This window comes from Coturnix japonica, chromosome 26 (assembly GCF_001577835.2).
Source record: "Coturnix japonica isolate 7356 chromosome 26, Coturnix japonica 2.1, whole genome shotgun sequence".
Classification (NCBI taxonomy): domain Eukaryota; kingdom Metazoa; phylum Chordata; class Aves; order Galliformes; family Phasianidae; genus Coturnix; species Coturnix japonica.
The window spans coordinates 1,605,068-1,623,781 of NC_029541.1; the positions used below are offsets into that span (position 1 = coordinate 1,605,068).

General features: G+C 60.5%; 4 protein-coding genes across 4 annotated transcripts; 2 read left to right on the top strand and 2 right to left on the bottom strand.

Moving 5' to 3' along the window:
• Positions 1–41: 41 nt before the first annotated feature.
• Positions 42–2,589, bottom strand: AMIGO1 (adhesion molecule with Ig like domain 1). The gene has a single exon (XM_015885083.2). It carries the CDS (start codon positions 2,044–2,046, stop codon positions 544–546), a length of 1,503 nt encoding a protein of 500 aa, XP_015740569.1. The 5' UTR covers positions 2,047–2,589; the 3' UTR covers positions 42–543.
• Positions 2,590–4,137: 1,548 nt separating this feature from the next.
• GPR61 (G protein-coupled receptor 61) lies at positions 4,138–6,993 on the top strand. Its single transcript, XM_015884877.2, has 2 exons — positions 4,138–4,983; positions 5,478–6,993. Exon 2 carries the CDS (start codon positions 5,714–5,716, stop codon positions 6,935–6,937), a length of 1,224 nt encoding a protein of 407 aa, XP_015740363.1. The 5' UTR covers positions 4,138–4,983; positions 5,478–5,713; the 3' UTR covers positions 6,938–6,993.
• A 650-nt stretch (positions 6,994–7,643) lies between these two features.
• Positions 7,644–15,061, top strand: GNAI3 (G protein subunit alpha i3). Its single transcript, XM_015885039.1, has 9 exons — positions 7,644–7,897; positions 8,373–8,415; positions 8,491–8,632; positions 9,048–9,205; positions 10,953–11,081; positions 13,066–13,195; positions 13,370–13,523; positions 13,867–14,059; positions 14,127–15,061. Exons 1-8 carry the CDS (start codon positions 7,780–7,782, stop codon positions 14,055–14,057), a joined length of 1,065 nt encoding a protein of 354 aa, XP_015740525.1. The 5' UTR covers positions 7,644–7,779; the 3' UTR covers positions 14,058–14,059; positions 14,127–15,061.
• A 144-nt stretch (positions 15,062–15,205) lies between these two features.
• GNAT2 (G protein subunit alpha transducin 2) lies at positions 15,206–18,356 on the bottom strand. The gene is made up of 9 exons (XM_015885040.2): positions 18,110–18,356; positions 17,243–17,285; positions 16,973–17,114; positions 16,739–16,896; positions 16,529–16,657; positions 16,253–16,382; positions 15,976–16,129; positions 15,697–15,891; positions 15,206–15,603 (listed from the first exon to the last, which is right to left on the bottom strand). Exons 1-8 carry the CDS (start codon positions 18,225–18,227, stop codon positions 15,701–15,703), a joined length of 1,065 nt encoding a protein of 354 aa, XP_015740526.1. The 5' UTR covers positions 18,228–18,356; the 3' UTR covers positions 15,206–15,603; positions 15,697–15,700.
• Between the last annotated feature and the right edge of the window lie 358 nt (positions 18,357–18,714).

Below are 18,714 nucleotides of genomic sequence, written 5' to 3' on the forward strand. Positions count from 1 at the left end.
GCAGAGTGGGGCGGGGGTCTCCGTCGCGTTGTGAGACACGCTGGGGAGCGCTCGGTTCTTTATTGTCAGCGATGCAGCAGCGCGACGCCGGCTGAAGCTGAGGACACAGACACGGGGGGAGCTGTGGGGTCAGGTGTGGGGCGGGGGCACTTCCCTCCCTGGGATCCCCCCCGGTGGGGGGCGGCTGTGCCCCCCCCAGGACGGCCCCAAGGAGGGGGGGGGGCTCAGCTGGTGCTGTGGCTCATTGGAAAGGGGTTGCGCCCCATAGCCAACCCCCCCTCTGGTGTGGGCGGCAGCTGTGGCCTCGGGGGGGTCATGCTTCCCGGGGGGGGGGGTCATGCGTCACGATCAACATGCGGGAGGCAGCGCTGTGCGGGGGGGGCGTCCACGCAGCAGGGACCCCCGTGTGCTCGGATGCTGTCACCGGTGGGGGTCCCACGGCATCCTGACCCCCGGGGGGGGGGGGCTCCACGTCACAGCATCCCCACCGCAGTCCTCACATCCCTCGTGCTCTGCAGAGCCGGGGGGGTGTCCAAACCCCCCCTACACCACGATGGGGGTGTCAGAGAACACCGAGCTGACCGAGTCCGGATCCGACACCTTCCTCTGCGCCCGGGGTCCCTCCCTCGGTGCCCCCCCCACCACCGCCGCCACGGGTGGGCTCCCCCCCGCTTTGTACCTCCCGTTCTGCCCCCCCGGCGCGGCGCGGTGCCCGGCGATGCGGGGCCTCGTGGGGGGCTGAGGTTCCCCGACGTTGTGGTTGGGGGTCGCGCTGAGCACGGACGAATTGAGGCTGTCGTCGCGGGGGGGGGCGGCGGGTTTCTCGGCGCTTCGGCAGCAGCAGCGACACGGGGTGAGGTACAGGTAGATGAGCACCAGCACCACGCTGAGGATGCAGCCCACCAGCGTGGTGTAGGCGGTGTTGAGCCCGTCGTGGGGGCCGTGCAGGGTGAAGTTGTGCACCAGCAGCTCCACGTACAGCGTCTCGTTGAACGCCGGGCCCCACACGCGACACGCGTACGTCCCTCCGTCCTCCGGCCGCACGGCCCGGAGCTGCAGGCTGCCGTCGGCCAACACGGCCGCGCTGCCGTTACCCCCCTCCTCGCCCACCCCGTCCCCCCCCGGTGTCACCCAGTGCCGGCCGTGCACCGCCCGCACGCGGCTGTCGCAGCCCAACGTGACGCCGTCCCCCAGGTACGCCTCCAGCACGGCTTCTCTGGCCTCGCTGCAGTTGAGCAGCTCTCGGGACCCCAAGTCCAGGATGGGCACCGGAGCCCGGCCCGGCGCGGCGGGCAGCTGGCAGCGCAGCTCCTCCTGGAAGTCCAGCACCGCGCTCAGCCGCCGGTGCCGGCCCCGGGCGAGCAGCTGGAACAGCGGGCAGTCGCAGCCCAGCGGGTTGCCGTGCACGTACAGGCGGTCGCGGAGCCAGGCGGGCAGCGCCTGCAGCTCGACGGCCGGCAGGGAACGGAGCCGGTTGGACGACAGGTCGAGCAGCGAGAGCTGAGCCGGGCGGCTGCCGTCACGGAGCAGCTCCAAAGGGAAACGAGAGATGTGGTTCCGACCCAAATAGAGCTTGCGGAGCCGGCCCAGGTTGTCGAACGCGGAGCGATCGACGGCGGAGATCTCGTTGTTGTAGAGCAGCAGCACCTCCAGCTCCGGGAGGTCGCTGAACAGGTTCTCGTCCAGCGCTCGGAGCCGGTTGGACGACAGGTCCAGGTGCCGGAGGTGCGGGACGTGCGTGAACGCCTCGGTGGAGACGAAGGCCAGGCCGTTATGGGGCAGCAGCAGCGAGTGCAGGTGGGGCAGGCGGCCCGGAGCCCAGTCGGCCCGGAGCCGGCTGATGTTGTTGTGGCTCAGGTCCAGGACGGCGGCGAATCGCGGCAGCGGGGCCGGCACGGAGCTGAGCGAGGCCTGGGAGCAGCTCAGGATGTTGGAGGCGCAGACGCAGCGAGTGGGGCAGAGCCCGACGGACGGCACCGCCAGCACCGCCAGCACCGCCAGCACCGGGACCGGCACCGGGACCGGGACCGGGACCGGCACCGCCATGGTACCGCCGGACGGGGGGCCTGGGGGTCACGGCGTGCGGAACCGCGGCATGGCACGGGGCGGCTGCGGCGCCGGTGTCAGCGCATGGAGAGCTCCCGGTGCCGGTGTCACGGCGTGGCGGTGTCCCGACACCCGGTATCACACCGAGCCATGTCCTGACCCGCCGCAGTCACGGCTCACCCGCTGTCACCCCCCCGGTCCCGTTATCACGGCGCAGCCCGGCCGTGTTACCGACCGTGTTACCGGCCGTGTTACCGACCGTGTTACCGGCCGGTTCCGTTCCCCCCCGCCGCTCCGGGCCCGGTACCGCCGCACCACGTGATCCGACCCGACCCAACCCCGCCCCCCGCGGAGGATGCTGCCCTGCTTCCCTCCACCCCCCCCCCCCCCCCCCCCCCCCCCCCGGGTGTTACCGGAGCCTGAGTCGATGCGGAACGAACCGAGCCGAGCCGAACCGAACCGGACTGAGCCGAACCGAACCGAACCGAACCGAACCGAGCCGGGCCGAGCCGGGCCGAGCCGGGCCGAGCCGCAGCGACCGAGACCCGGGACGGCGCCCAGGGGGCGGAACCGACGCCGCGACCCCCGCGCACGGAGCGCTGCCATTGGCTGCCGCCCCGAAACACGCGGCCAATCGCGGCTGCGTCCGCTTAACCCCTCGGAGCCCGGCCCCAGCATCACCATCATCACCATCATCCCCATCATCACCATCATCCATCATCACCATCATCACCATCATCACCATCATCCCCATCATCACCATCATCCCCATCATCACCATCATCACCATCATCCCCATCATCCCCATCATCCCCATCATCCCCATCCCATCCCAGCCCTGTCCCCATGTCCATCCCCATCTCTCTGTCCCCATCCCATCCCCATCCTAGTTCTGCCCCTTGTCCCCACTTCTGGCCCTATCCCATCTCAGTATCCCCATTCCTATTTATATCCCATCCCTATTCCCACCCCACAACTCACCCCATCCCCATAGATACATAGATACCCCATAGATACCCCATCCCCATAGATACCCCATAGATACCCCATCCTCACCCCATCCTCACCCCATCCCCATTCCCAACTACCTCCCATCCCCATCCCTTCATTCATCCCATCTCCACCCCACCCCACCCCCATCCCCCATCCTCATTCCAGCTCTATTCCCTCTCATTTTGGGGCCTGGAATAGATAAACACATAAATAAATTATGCCACCCCCCCACCCCCCCGGCCCCATTTCTGCCCCATCCCCATCCCCATCCCATCCCATCCCATCCCCATCCCCATCCCCATCCCCATCCCCATCCCATCCCCATCCCCATCCCCATCCTCATCCCTACCCCCATCTCCATCCCCCCCCTCCATCTTCACACCCATCCCTGCCCCTATTTCCATCCCCATCCCCACTATATTGACCCCCCCATCCCATAAAGCAACAGCACCCCCCATATCCCACCCCCTCCTCTTTGCCACCCCACACTGGGGGTCACCCAACCCGAGGGGCGCCCCTGGGTGCTGCCCCACATCCCTGTGTGTTGTTGGGGGGGGGGTTGTTGGGGGGTGTATTGGTGCAGCCCCCCCTTGAGGCTCATTGTCGGCTCTGCCTCCCGGCTGTATTTTTAGCTGCAAACATTTCAACCACGTGATTGATTTCTTTATTAATTTCCGGCTCCAAAATTAGAGGGAAAAGAGCTGGAACAAACAGCGCCGCGATGATGCAGCTCTTTATTTAAGGGGGGGGGGGGGGAAGCAATTAAAGGGGAGCCTTGCAATGCAGAGCGGGGTATCCCCATAGTGCCCCCCCTCCCCCTTCAGCCCCATTGCTGCTACCACCGCAGACCCCCCCCTATATCCCACCGCCCCCCCCCGGGATGTTGGGGTGGGGATTTCTGTCTGTCCTTTGCTCGTCCTCAATTTCCCTGCTGTAATCCGGCTCTTAATCCCTTGCATCCCCCCCCCCAACACCCTGGGGTGCTCAGCAGTGGGGCGACAGGGTAAAGGGGGGGGTGGGGGGGGCACGGGGTGACAGTGCTGTGGGTTCAAGTGGTTCATGAGGGGTTTTGGGGGGGGGGGGGCAAAAGAAAGGCCTGGGCTTGGTAGGGGTCTCCCCCCATCTGGGGGGTCATGGAGCCATGCAATGCTTTGGGTTCATGGGGTGTAGGGCAGAGATGGTCCCACTCCCAGCATCCAGGGGTTGGGGTCCCACTCTGCACTGAGACCCCCCCCCTACAATGCTGGGGTTTAGGGGGGGGCACACAGCTGTGGGTGCTGTGGGGTGGGTTCATTCGAGGTCCTGCATTTCTCACCTGGTTTAGATGGGTCTATTTTAGGGGCTGCATAGCACATAGGGCCCATAGGGGGGACACGGCACCCCACAGCTTTACCCACCCCCCAACACCTCCCACCTGGGGGGCGAGGATGGAGGCAACATCCCCACCCACACAGTGACCCCCCATCCTCACCACGGCCCACATCGCCCCCCATCCCCACACTGACTCTTCATTCTGACCCTTCCATCCCCCAGAGGACCCTCTCATACCCACAATTGACCCCCCCAGCCCCACAGCGATGCCCCCATCCCCACCAACATCCCCCCCGGCCTCATTGTGGGCAGCAGGAATGGAAGCACGGGGATGCTGCGAGCATCCTGCATCCCTTCCCGACCGCATCCCCCCCTCCCCATCCCTTGGGGCCATTGGAAGTAGCCACTCCTTCCCCCCGCCCCCCCATCCCCCCCCCCACACCGGGCCCTGCTCCCCGTTCCATAGCGGCCCATTTTGGGGCCGGGGGCTCCCGTTGCGGTGCGGGCTGGAGGCGTTTAGGACCCAACATCCCGGCGGTGCGGGAGCATCTCACGCCGCAGCGGCTCCAGCAGCACCGGCCCCGGCCCCGAGCATCCCCGCCCGGCCCCGCTTCGGGCCCATGGACCCCCCCGGTAAGTGCGGCGGTACCGGCGGAGCGATGCCCGGGGTGTGCGTGGTGTGGGGCGGGGGGGGGTGGTCGTGTAGGGAGGGATCCCCCCCACACCCTGAGGAATGGGAGCCCCCTGGGTGGGGATGGGAGGGTGGGGGGCTCTGTAAGGCCCCCCCGGTGCCTTTATAGGGGGGTGGCACCCAGCGGGGAGGGGCAGAGATGGGGGGTTCTATGTGGGCCTCCAGGAGCAGGGGGGTCCCCGGGGTGGTCCTGGTGCGGCCCCACGTGGGTAACGATGCAGCAATTGGGGATGAAAGCAGGGATTTGGGGGCTTCGAGCCCCAGAATCGCTCATTTTTTTCAAGGCAAGGGGGCTTCCCCTGGGGGAATAAAGGGGGTTTGGGGGGGGTCATAATGGAGGGCATCACAAGTGTGATGGGGACAAGGTGTGGGGGGTGTCATGGGGCCCATTTGCCGCCCCTGTGCGCCCCCCGCTGACGGCTCCCCCTCCCCACAGCCGCACAGCGCTGCCCGGCGGAGAGGAGCGGGGAGATGAGCTGGGTCTGGGGGCACCTTCGGGTGCACTGAGCCCTGCAGGACCCACCGCGGGGCCATCGGAGCACACAGCGATGCCCCACAACCCCACACCATCAGCCCTAAGGATGGACGACCGGCCGCAGCGTGGAGCCCTCCCTATGGGGCTGGAGCGGCTTTAGGTCCCGTTGGGTTGTACAGCCACCCCCAGGAGCCCCCATGCCCCCTAACGGCACAGACAGCAGAGCTAAAGACGTGGCTTCCAGATCAGTGGGGCTGTTCTTCATGCTGCTCATCGACCTGACGGCCATCGTGGGCAACGCGGCCGTGATGACCGTCATCGTCAAGACTCCGGCACTAAGGAAGTTCGTCTTCGTGTTCCACCTGTGCCTGGTGGATTTCCTGGCCGCTCTCACCTTGATGCCATTGGAAATGCTGTCGGGTTCGGCTGTATTTGACAGCCCGGTGCTGGGTGAAGCCATGTGCAGGGTCTACCTGTTCCTCAGCGTCTGCTTCATCAGCATGTGCATCCTGTCCATCTCCACCATCAACGTGGAGCGCTATTACTACGTGGTTCACCCCATGCGCTACGAGGTGAGGATGACGGTGGGGCTGGTGGTCTGCGTGTTGGTCGGGGTCTGGTTAAAGGCCGTGGCCACGTCGTTGGTGCCGGTGTTGGGTTGGTTGGCCCCCGACCGCCCTCCGCCCGCAGGCCGGGGCTGCTCGTTGCAATGGAGCCGTGGTCCGTATTGCAAGTTCTTCGTGGTCTTCTTCGCCGCTTTCTACTTCCTGCTGCCCCTCCTCATCATCGTGGTGGTGTATTGCAGCATGTTCAAGGTGGCTCGCGTGGCCGCCATGCATCACGGCCCCCCTCCCACCTGGATGGAGACCCCCCGGCGCCGCTCCGAGTCGCTCAGCAGCCGTTCCACCATGGTGACCAGCTCGGGGGCGCCCCGCACCACCCCGCAAAGGACGTTTGGAGGGGGCAAAGCGGCCGCCATCTTGCTGGCTGTGGGCGGCCAGTTCCTATTCTGTTGGCTGCCCTATTTCTCCTTCCACCTCTACACGGCGCTCAGTGCACAACCCTTAGCGGGGCCGGCGGCCGAGACCGTGGTCACTTGGCTGGGTTATTTCTGCTTTACCTCCAACCCGTTCTTCTACGGGTGCCTCAACCGGCAGATCCGCGGTGAGCTGGGCCGGCTCCTCACCTGCTTCTTCAAGCAGCCCCCCGAGGAGGACCTGCGTCTGCCCAGCCGGGAGGGCTCCATCGAGGAGAACTTCCTGCAGTTCCTACAGGGCACCGGCTGCCCCCAAGAGCTGCCCCCGCCGCCTCTGGGCACCCCCAGCCCCAAACGGGAACCGGCGCCCGTCGATTTTCGCATCCCGGGACAGATCGGGGATGAAGCGGCCGAAGGGACGGAGCGGACGGGGGGGGCACCGTGAGCAGAGCGGGGCTGTAGCGTGTGCGGCTGCGGGTGTTAAACAAGGATGGAAGGGAAGAGTGGTGTGGGTGTGTGGATGTGGGGCGGGACGTGGGGAGGGGGTGGAGGGGTGGGGGACCCAATGTGTGGGCTCCACGGTGGGGTTGGGGGCTCAGCATCGGGTTGGGGGCTTAGCAGTGGGTTGAGGGCTCAGCATTGGGTTGGGGGGCACAGCATTGGGTTGGGGGCACAGCATTGAGTTGGGGGGCTCAGCATTGGGTTGGGGGCACAGCATTGGGTTGCGGGCACAGCATTGGGTTGGGGGGCTCAGCATCGAGTTGGGGTCACAGCATTGGGTTGGGGGCTTAGCAGTGGGTTGGGGGCTCAGCATCAGGTTAGGGTCACAGCATTGGGATAGGGGAACAGCATTGGGTTGGGGGGCTCAGCATCGGTTTGGGGGCTCAGCACTGGGTTGGGGGCTCAGCATTGGGTTGGGGGCTCAGAATTGGGTTGGGGGGCTCAGCATTGGGTTGGAGGCTCAGCATTGGGTTGGGGGGCTATGTGTTGGGTTGGGGGCTGTGTAGGCCCCGCAATCATCTCAAGACTACAACTCCCATAATACATCCACACAACACCGGAAGTTCCGCCCTCTCAGCTCCCATCATGCACCACTTTACCGAGGCGGAAATGCCCTGTCGGACGGTGCTTCCCGGCGTGCTTTGCGGCTAACGGTCGCTCTGGGCGGATATCCGGTTCCGCCTGTGGGAGCCGCCCCGGCTGAGGGAGAGGCGCGGTTCGGTTCCGCTCCGTCCCTTTTCGTTCCGTTCCATTTGAAGGCCCGGCGGCCTCCGCCCAGCCGCCGTTATGGGCTGTACATTAAGCGCCGAGGATAAAGCGGCGGTAGAAAGGAGTAAAATGATCGATCGGAACCTACGGGAAGACGGCGAGAAGGCGGCCAAGGAGGTGAAACTACTACTGCTGGGTGAGAGGCCTAAACCGGGCCTAGTAGGCCGCGGGGCTGAACTGGGCCTAGTAGGCCGCAGGCTTTAGATTGGGCCTAGTAGGCCGCAGGCTCTGATTTGGGCCTAGTAGGCCGCAGGCTTTGGATTGGGCCTAGTAGGCCGCAGGGGCTGGGCTGGGCCTAGTAGGCCGCGGGGGTGGGGATGCGCTTGGGATCTGTCTAAGTGCATTGGGCCTATCGGAACCAATGGGCCTGTGGGGTTTGGGCCTATTGGAACCAATGGGCCTGTGGGCTTTGGGCCTATTGGAACCAATGGGCCTGTGGGCTTTGGGCCTATCAGAACCCCCAGGGCAGCGCTCCCACGGTGGCCGCACCGCACCGTATGGTGCGGTGTGGCCACCATGGGAGTGCTGCCCTGTGGGGGGTGTTTTAAAGCAAGCCAGGCCTCCTGCTGACTCAATCGTGATGGTCTTCCTTCTGTATTTATCCTTTTTAGGTGCTGGGGAGTCTGGGAAGAGCACCATAGTGAAGCAGATGAAGTAAGTGAAGGGGTTGAAGTGCCGCTGAGCTGCCGGTCTGGTTTGGTTTAGCAATGACAGCTCGGTTTTCTTTAGGATTATCCATGAGGATGGTTACTCGGAGGAGGAATGCAAGCAGTATAAAGTGGTGGTGTACAGCAATACGATCCAGTCCATCATTGCTATCATAAGAGCCATGGGAAGGCTAAAGATTGACTTTGGAGAGGTGGCCAGAGCTGTAAGTACTTCATTGATCTCCCTCTGTGTTTGTGCTTTGAATGGTGTTAATGAGAGCTGGAGATTGGGGCTGTGTCTGCATTGACAGGAGACCCCTCATTGTCTGCAATGTAAGTGCTCAACATTAACCACAAACCTGAGGTGTCCCTGAGCCACCTCGTGTTATAGAAGCAGAGCATTGAGCAGCTTTGGCTGGTCCCTGTGCTCTGTTTGCCATATCTACACATTGCTTGCGAGCCTATGGAGGTGTGGGCTGTCACACTGAGGCTCACAGCAGCATCCTGATCCCTCTATGTGCTGCCTCGTGATGAAATGCTCCATTAGGAAATGAGGCTCCCTCACCTCTCAGCTATTGCAGTGATCCTTAAGCTTGTAAACTTGATTTCCTTTCTTAACCCCCCCTCCTGTCCCTGCAGGACGATGCCCGCCAGCTGTTTGTGTTGGCTGGAAGTGCAGAGGAAGGGGTGATGACGGCCGAGCTGGCTGGAGTGATCAAGAGGCTGTGGAGGGATGCTGGAGTGCAGGCCTGCTTCAGCAGATCCAGGGAGTACCAGCTGAACGACTCTGCCTCGTAGTAAGAGACCCCTTGGGCCCTTCTGGTGGTGGGGTGGGCAGGCAGGAGCTGCCCTCTGCTTGGCTGTGAGTGCTGTGATAACCAATGTGAGGAGGGCAGCTGCTCCTTTGGTTCCTGTCCCTATCAAACAGCTGTTGCTTCTGTGTGGGGAAAGCTGCGTGTTCATTGCTTTGTAAACCCAGGAGGAAGGGTGGCTGTGGGGTCGGTTGTGCTTCCTGGTGGCTCTGCGTGGTCTGGCCAAGTTTGAAGCCTCTGAGAAATGAGTTTGGAAATGCTTTATAAGAACCTTGAGATGAGTCACAGCTCGGCTCCCTGCAGGCTCTGTCTGCACAGAGCACAATGCAGCTCGACAATAAGCAAGAGCGCTTCTGAAACTGTAACAGCTCAGCAGAGGATGTTGAGTTTAGATCAAGGGAGGTGAGCTGGCAGGGGGAGCGTTTCTGAGATGCTTGCAGGAAAGCAGCTTCAGGTTCAAAGGGAGAGGAAAGAGCTGAAAATGAGAGAACAGATTGAATAGAAAGACAGGGCTGTTAGGAAATGCTGCAGAGTGCAGTGAGGAGCTGGCTGCTGCTGCAGCACCCGGCCTTGCTAATGCACAGAGCGAGCAGTCAGCTGAGCTGCTGCCCAGCACGCAGCCCTGAGCGCTTCATCTCTGCTGTTACAGCCTCAGCTTCCTCACTGACACACTGCAGCCCTTCCTGTGGTGATAGTGTGGGTGATGCTGTGGGTACATGGTACTCCTAAGGGTGCTTTATCTCCTGCTCCCCTGCAGGGCTGAGGTCTCAGGGTTGGAAGCACACGCTGCAGAGCAGTGCTGCAGTGAGATGGATGGGGTGATGCCAATGGGGACGGAGCCGTGGATCCCCACAGCTACTGAGCCAGGAGCTGGGGAGGCTCAGAGCAGCAGCAGGGCAGACACAAGTCGTGCTGTGGGCTTTCAGTCAGTGCTCTGTTCCCAGAGCCTCATTTCAGGGCGTAAAGAAAAGAAAACAAGTGAACCGAATCCACCCTTCTTGCAAGCTTGTGTTTACCAGATGGCGTCAGAGCATGGGAAGTAGCTGGCTCTGTAAACATGAGGGTGCGAGGTGGGGAAGCAGTGTTGCAACCTCAGCGTACAGAGGAAGCCTGGTGGTGGAGGAGGCTGCAGAAGGGCTGCAGGCAGTGTGGGGTGCAGCGGCTTTTATTGTATCCAGCGAACCTGGATGTGGTGGTGGGCAGCAGGAGGAGGCTGTGGGCTGCCCTGACCTGCTGTGAGTCCTCCCCACAGCCACCATGGGGCAGCCCTGGCTGTCAGCTGGCCTTGCTGAAGGTTGTGAATGAACCTGCCTGCTCTTTATGCTGCATTCCTTCCTGCTGCCTCGTTTGATGCATCCTTGCCCTTTAAAGTGAGCTGCTGGATTTATTGCCTCGCACTTTGATGCAAAAAAACCTTGACTGCTTTGCATTGCCCTGAGAGATAACAGCCTTGGCACGGCTCCTCCAGCAGCTCCTCCTGCATTGCCCTGCTGCCCAGCACTGCTCCCAGCACACACTGCAAGGTCGTGTTGGGGGGGGGGGAATTAATACAACCCCCCCGAGGGCAGAGCCGTGGGAGCTCGTGTCTATTTGCTGCGTGTTTGAGGTCTGCATTGAATACATTCAGTGATGACTTTCTCCTGCAGTTCATAAAAGATTCATAGCGAGAGCGCGGCCTAAAAAAGGAACCAACCAAACACCCCCCCCCCCGGTGTTGTCTCTTCTGGTTTAGTTACCTGAACGACTTGGATAGAATATCCCAGCCGACCTACATTCCGACTCAGCAGGATGTGCTGCGCACCCGGGTGAAAACAACGGGCATCGTGGAGACACACTTCACCTTCAAGGACCTCTACTTCAAGTAAGCCAAGAGCATGGGCTCCTATAGGCTCCTATGGGATCCTATAGGCTCCTATGGGCTGCAGTGAGTTCCTCAGTGCTCAGAGGGGTGGGGGGAGGTTCCACGCCCCCAGCAAAGCGCCTCCCCCTGTGCCAGCACTGCTCTCTGGTTTGACTTTTCTTTGCCTTCTTCTGTTCTTTCCAGCTGCTTTTATGTTGGACTCGCAGACGCAGGTACTGAGTGCTTGTTCACAGGAGCAGAACAGCAACTAATACTAAAAGGGCGCTGACTCCTGGCTGCTGAGTTTGAGTGTAACCCCCTTTTCTTTGACATGGGAGGTGAGGGCTGTCCCTTAGGCCCTGGCTCTGGGCACGTGGTGCTGCCATGCGCATCCAGCAGAGCTGTGAGGGACTCCTGGCCCTCTGTATGTCTGGCCAGCATCCCTGTCAGTGTGACCCACAGAGCTCCCTCTAACCCCATAGCAGCTGTTGGAGTGCAGCTGAGCTCCCTGCCCTTAGCACTTAGCCCTCCGTGCTGTGTGTCCCCATCCCAGCAGGCAGCCCCTGGATGTAGGAGAACACAGTGTTGTGTTGTGGGCGAGTTTCCCTCATCCTCTGGCCCTGTTTTCAAGCTGTCGTTGCTCCAAGCCACTAAATAAGCATTTATTGGCTTAACTTTTAGCTTGTGTTTGGAAAGAGCCCTAGCAAAAAACCATGTGTTGCTTATAGATTGTGGTTTGCTTGCATGCCCTCTAGGAGAACTGTAGTGCTCTGGCTTCTGTCGTAACTTACAAATGGTTTGAGCAGAAGTGCTTTGCACCGTGGAGCTGTTTACATGGCTGAAGGTTTGTCTTCCATCACGATGTGTTTCCAGCTGCAGTTTGCTCTTAGAAATCATTGCGTGTGATGGATGGGGATCCAGGCTCCCTTCAGCATCACAGCTGCAAACAGGGGCTGCCCCTTCCCTGCCCTCCTGGAGACACGGGGTGTCTGTAGAGGGATTTGCTCTATAAGGGAGGTGTGAGAGCTGCCATCCTGCTGTGCTGGAGCCCTGCTGTGAAGGCTCAGCTGATAACAGTGGGCTGATGTGGTGCAAGTGTGACTTGAATGTGGATCAGTGTGAGGCCGAGCTGTCAGGGATGGATGCTGTTTCCTTCCAGATTCATGTGTGCTAACAGCAGCCACGGTGGATGGTGGAAGCTGAGCAAATAGCCCCTATCTGGGCAGAGATCTTCCTCTTTCCTTCTGGGAACCAGCGGGCATTTGCCTTAAATAGAAGACAGGAGTTAGCAGAGCTGCTCTTGCGGCTCTCTGCTTTGACGTCACCGCGTTGTGTTGCTTTTGGCCCATGCTGCACAGTGCCCCCCTTGTCTGCGTGTTTGCTGTGATAACAAATCCGTGCTCATGATTTCTGTGCCTCTTGGATACACGATGGGTTGAAGGGCTCTGGGCAGCCCTGTGTCTCAGCAGAGCAGTGCTGCTATCAGCCGAGGTGCTGCACTGCAGTGCTCTCATAGCCAGGAGCTCCTACACTGAGCTTTGAGCTGCAGCAGCTCACCTGTTTGTTTCTTTCTTTCTTTGTTTCCATGCATAAAAGCGTTTCTTGACCTCACAGTGGTTTTCTTTTAGCAGCAGTGTGCAGGTAGATAGCCATGCTCCAGATAAACCTTTGTCAGGCTCAGTGTAAATGAACTGGAAGAGCTGATGTGAGTAGGTGTTTGGAGTCCAGTCAAGCAAACTGGATTGTTGCTAAGGAAATGGGAGGCAGGGAACAAAACAAGCGTGCCCTTGTGAATCAGCAGCTGATGGCTGAACCTTGGCTTGTTCTGCTCAAATGGCTCCAAAGAGAATCAGAGCCCGCTGGGGTCCTGAGGGGGGGCTCTGTGTTGCTCCCAGGCTGTGTGCTCGGTTTGAAGTGCAAACCAGGCCCTTCCATGAGCCCCCCCCACCTCCCGTGTCAGGGCAGAGCTCTGTGTGGCCTCTCAGTGTGTGCTGTGCCTCTGCAGGATGTTCGATGTGGGTGGGCAGCGGTCGGAGCGGAAGAAGTGGATCCACTGCTTCGAGGGGGTCACGGCCATCATTTTCTGTGTGGCCCTGAGTGACTATGACCTCGTCTTGGCCGAGGATGAAGAAATGGTACAATATAGGGGGGGGGTCCCAGGGTCTGTCCAATGGCCCTAGAGCTGGAAACAGGGCTCAGGCTGTGCCCTGCTTGCTGCTGTAATGTGCTCCTTGTCCTGTCTGCCCCCCACCCCTCCTCCCCGAATACCTCTGCACTGATGCATCACCCTCTTTTATTCTGCCTTTCAGAACCGGATGCACGAGAGCATGAAACTGTTTGACAGCATCTGCAACAACAAGTGGTTCACAGACACGTCCATCATCCTCTTCCTCAACAAGAAGGACCTATTTGAGGAGAAGATCAAGAAGTCCCCCCTGACCATCTGCTTCCCCGAGTACACAGGTGGGGGGCACACATAGCTGGGGTGGGCTCTCCTGTCTCCAGGCTCAGGGCTGGAGTCCAGGGCTGTGTCCTGTGGCCGTGGCTCTGTCTATAGGGTTTGTGCTGGGCAGCCCAGCCTGTGTCTGTACTCATGGGGCTGTGGTGCTGCCCAGCCCACCCATGGGTGCTGATCCCTTCTGGGGTGGCACCTCGCAGAGCTGAGGTTTGCAGGGCTGGAGGGTTACCAGTGGATTTGGTTTGGAGCTGGATAAGGCAGATGGCTGCGAGCAGCTTAAAAGATCTGTGTGCCAAACCCTCTGTGCTGTGAACTGCTGGCTGAAGTGAGGGACCTGATCTCTGCCAGGCTCCAACACGTACGAGGAGGCGGCTGCCTACATCCAGTGTCAGTTTGAGGACCTGAACAGGAGGAAAGACACCAAGGAGATCTACACGCACTTCACCTGCGCCACCGACACCAAGAACGTGCAGTTCGTGTTCGACGCCGTCACGGACGTCATCATTAAGAACAACCTGAAGGAGTGCGGGCTGTACTGAAGGTAAAGCAGAGCGGTGCGGGGCAGGGCCGGGCCGTGCTGCTCCCTCTGCTCACTGCTCTCCCTGCAGTTCTTACAGAGCTCCCTTGGCACAAGCAGACTTTGCTGCCTCGTGGGGACAGCGGCGCGAGCGGGACCAGGGGGCTGAAAGCAGCATGCAGAATCGTCGCGTTCTTTAGCACAACCTTCTGTATTAGGGACCTTTGGGATGGATGAGGGGGCGTTGAGGGTTGGGGTCAGGGCACTACAGCCCCCGTGGGACCTTCTGCGTCGCCCTGACGTCGTGTGGATGGCGTGAGCCGATGGTGTACAGCTGGTGTGGAGTCGAGGTGCTGGGTTCCAGGCCTTCCATATGTAGCTTTCTCTCTTTCTTCAGTTACCAACCCACCACTAGTCTGTTTTTAAAGGTGTTTCATTGGTTGTTTTTGTTTTATTTTTCCCCCCATTGAGATAACTATAACTTTACTAAACTGTCTTTTCTTTCTTCGCAAAAAAAAAAAAAAGGTTCTTGTTTTAAAAATAAAACCAACAGAAACTCACTGATCTATGCACACACGTGAGCAGGTCGTGCCCGAAGCTTTTCCTCGTAGCAGGAACTCTGCTTTTTAACACTCGCTGTGGTCAGAGCTCCGTATCTCTATGTCTTACAGGCCAGTTGTGCTGTGGGTTTGACCCAGCTCTATGTGGCTTTGGCCACGTCTCGGTGGCACACGGTGAGGGCAGGAGCGGCACTGAAGGCTGCGTGTTGTGACACAGCAGCTTGGTGAAGGGCACACCGTGTTGTGCATCTCCCACAGCCTTTCTGTGCAGGGTCTGTATGGACAGCATGCCTTTACTCTGTATATGTGGTGCCAAATCCCACCCCTTCCCTTTGCCATCCTGTAGTACCGTCCTTACCCCATCAGCCCCATTCCTTTGCTGACCCATCAGCTCGGGGGGGGGCTCTCATTGTGTACAGTTCTGATCTGTTGTAGCTGTTGGCAGTATTAAAATGGTGAGTGAACAGTTGGGTCCTTTCCCTCCTTTGTGCCTCTCTCTGGGTGTGGGGGGGGGGGCTGTGGGTTGTTGGTGTGTCTCAAAGCCCCACTGCAATGTGGGGTCCCACCAGCTGTGCCTGAATCCTTCAGCACAGGACAAACCAGACATCCATTCATGCACATCTCTTTATTGTTTGGTTTGGTTCGGTCGTTTCTTCTCCCTAAGTGAAGCTGCTTTGGTGGCTGCAGTGAAGATGAGAGCGTACAGGGCTTGTCTACGGCACCACGGGTTTATTTACAACCGGTAAAGAGCACATCCAGCTCTAAGTAGCAGAACTGCCAGCCGCCCTCGGTGCCCGTTTCCTCTTCCCCTGCTCTGTGCAATGTGTGGGTGCTGCCCGAGAGGAAGCTGTGCTGTGGGGCAGGCAGGGCGGCTGGGGCCCCTCCTAGTGTGGGCTCAGATGTGGGGGGGGGCAGCTCATAGAAAAAAGTGGGGGGTTGGGGAGCTCTGTGTGTCGTCCTCTTGGCTCTGCGCAGCAGAACTGGGATGTGGGGCTGCAGTCGGCTCTTCTGACAGGGGGGAGATAAGAGGGGGAACATCCATCCCCGTTGCTGCCAGCTCTTGGGGTCTGGGCTCACAGCCCCCCCCCCCACACCCCCTACCTGCTCAGAAAAGCCCACAGTCCTTGAGGTTCTCCTTGATGATGATATCTGTGACGGCGTCAAAGACGAACTTGACGTTCTGGGTGTCTGTGGCGCAGGTCATGTGACAGTAGATCTCCTTCACGTCCTTCCTCATGTTCAGATCCAGGAACTGGGTCTTGATGTAATTCCCCGCGTCTTCAAACGTGTTGGGACCTGGGGGGGCAGCAGTGGGGTTTCCCTGGTGCCGTTCCATGCTGGTGCTATGGGGTCCTTCCCCCATCTCCCCCCATCACTCACCATCATATTCAGGGAAGCAGATGCTGAGGTGCGCCTTCTTGATCTTCTCCTCGAAGAGATCCTTCTTGTTGAGGAAGAGGATGATGGACGTGGCGGCGAAGAACTTGTGGTTGCATATACTGTTGAAGAGGTGCAGGGATTCGTGCATGCGGTTCTGTGAGCAAAAAGAGGGGCAGAATGTGGGGCTGAGTGTGGGGTGGATCTATGGGGCTGAGTGTGGGGCTGGGGGGTGGCAGCCCCTCATCCCATGTCCCCACCATGAATCCCCCCCACTCACCACCTCGTCGTCCTCCACCAGCACCATGTCGTAGGCACTGAGTGCCCCGCAGAAGATGATGCACGTCACCCCCTCAAAGCAGTGGATCCACTTCTTGCGCTCTGATCTCTGCCCCCCGACATCAAACATCCTAAAGGGACACACACACACAGGGATGGGTGCTGACACCTCTGCCCCCAGCACCACCCCTGGGTGCTGACACCTCCCCCCCCTGGGCCCATCTGTGTCACCATAGGGACGTTGCCCCCCCACAAAAGGGCTGCCCCCCCCCCCTACCTGAAGTTGAGGTCCTTAACAGAGAACTGGGTTTCGATGATGCCGGTGGTTTTCACTCTGGAGCGCAGCACGTCCTGCTCGTTGGGCAGGTACCCGGGGGCTGTGATACGGTCCAGCTGGTTCAGGTAACTGCAGGGACAGCCGTGTGCTGCAGGGGGTTACACCGCGGGGCTATGGGGGGGTTATGGGGGGGCTTGGGGCATTGCTCACTATGCAGCTGAATCATTGAGCTGATACTCCGCAGCCCTATCGAAGCAGGCCTGCACGCCGCCGTCCTTCCACAGCTTCTTGATGCAGTCCACCAGCTCCGGAGGCATCGTGCCCTCCTCGATGGAGTCCGCCAGGTTGAAGAGCTGCCGCCCATCATCCTGCATTGACCCACAGCCCCTCCATTATCACAGCTCAGCCCCAACACCACCGACCCCCCCATGGACCCCCACCCACCGCCCGGCTGGACTCGGCGTAGTCGATGCCCAGCGTGGACATGGCGCGGATGATGGCCAGGATGGACTGCAGGATGTTCCCATAGATGACAGCTTTGAACTCCATGCACTCCTCGGGTGTGTATCCATCCTGGTGGATGATCCTGGGGGGGGATGTTGGTATGAGCCCCCACCTCCCCAGTACCACCCCGTTCTGCTCTAGGGGCACCAGGGAGACCCCAACCCCACAGCCCCTCTGCAATGAGGGCTATAAGGGTGCAGCCCCACTCACTTCATCTGCTTCACGATGGTGCTCTTCCCCGACTCTCCAGCCCCTGTGGAAAGAGGGGGGACACCTCAGCCACGAGGAACCCCCATATATGGGGATTCCCATAGGGCTGGGTACCCGCCACGGCAGCGTGGGGCTGTGTGCTGTAAGCAGCTTAGGGCAGCACAGGAAGCTGCTTAGAATTAGGGCGCTAATCGCCTTCACCCTGTGCCCCCCACCCCCCAGCTCTGCCACCACTGCCACTCTGTCACCCCATGGTGCTGTGGGGCTGGGCCCCTCCTGTGCCCATCGCGGGGCTCTGGGGATGCTGTGCTCCCCCCATCCTCCCCAATTCTCCATCCCCTGTCCCCATGTCGTCCCTTTGGTCCCCAGCACCATCTGTGGGCGCAGGGCTGGGGGACATGGAGCTCACTGGGAGGGGATGGGGGTGGGATGGGACGTGTGTGAGAATGGAGGTGGGGATGGGGATGGTGTGAGGATGAGGATGGTGTGAGAGTGGGATGGAGATGGGGATGGGATACGGATGTGGATGGGGATGTGGATGGAGATGGGGATGGGGATGGTGTGAGGGTGGGATGTGGATGTGGATGTGGATGTGGATGTTGATGTGGATGTGGATGTGGATGTGGATGTGGATGGGATAGGAGCTGTGTGTCCCCCCCATGGACCCCCGGACCCCCTTCTCCCCATGCACACCTCCCACTCCCCATTACTCCTGCCCCATGCCCATCCCATTCTGCTGCCTCCATCCGCACCATCACTGCTCTCCCATTGCCACTCATGGTGCTGCTCCCATCCCCTCCCTGTTCCCAGCCATACAGCCATGGGGACAACTCACACCCCCACATAGTCCCCCCCCCTTTACCCTACCGAGCAGCAGCAGTTTCACTGTCTTTGCCTCTTTATCCGCATCCTCCTGCAGCTTCTTCTCCAGCTCCTTGGATCTCTTGGCCATCTCCTTGTCCTCGGCGCTCGCCCCGCTCCCCATCTCCTCTTCCTCCTCTTCCAAGGCTTCCAGCACCTCCAGGTCCCCGCGCTCTTCCAGGTCTCCTCGGGGTGGGTGCACACACCCCTGTGGGGTGGGCAGAGAAAAGCTTTTGGGTTTGGGGGGGGGGGGGAAACCTGCACAGGCCGCACTGGAGCGCTGGGCTGGTTGCTTGCGGGCCGGCTGCCCCCCGCACTGTCCCTTAATTCCCCATGGATAAACCCGATTTCTGGGGCCCGGAGGGATTTGGGGGGGCTTTTTTTATCACTCCCCACGTGACCCATGGAAATCCAATTAGCCCAAGATGGCAAAGATTAGGGGCTGGGGGGGGGGAGCAAGGTGGGGAGGTGGGCACGGGGTGTTATGTAAGGATGGGGACCTGACACCCCTATGGGAGATGGGGGCAGCCCCAGGGATGTGGGGTGCCAGCACTGTGGGCTGTGGGGTTTCTATAGGGATGGGCCCGGCCCCACTCGTGTCTGCCCCCCCC

Coding starts and splice junctions, on each gene's coding strand:
- AMIGO1 (XM_015885083.2), bottom strand. CDS start 2,046: ATGGCGGTGCCGGTCCCGGTCCCGGTCCCGGTGCCGGTCCCGGTGCTG.
- GPR61 (XM_015884877.2), top strand. CDS start 5,714: ATGCCCCCTAACGGCACAGACAGCAGAGCTAAAGACGTGGCTTCCAGA.
- GNAI3 (XM_015885039.1), top strand. CDS start 7,780: ATGGGCTGTACATTAAGCGCCGAGGATAAAGCGGCGGTAGAAAGGAGT. Junction 9,206..10,952: donor CTGAACGACTCTGCCTCGTA/GTAAGAGACCCC, acceptor CTTCTGGTTTAG/TTACCTGAACGACTTGGATA. Junction 13,196..13,369: donor TGGCCGAGGATGAAGAAATG/GTACAATATAGG, acceptor TCTGCCTTTCAG/AACCGGATGCACGAGAGCAT.
- GNAT2 (XM_015885040.2), bottom strand. CDS start 18,227: ATGGGGAGCGGGGCGAGCGCCGAGGACAAGGAGATGGCCAAGAGATCC. Junction 16,130..16,252: donor TGGTGGAGGACGACGAGGTG/GTGAGTGGGGGG, acceptor TTTTGCTCACAG/AACCGCATGCACGAATCCCT. Junction 15,892..15,975: donor CTGCTTCCCTGAATATGATG/GTGAGTGATGGG, acceptor CTGCCCCCCCAG/GTCCCAACACGTTTGAAGAC.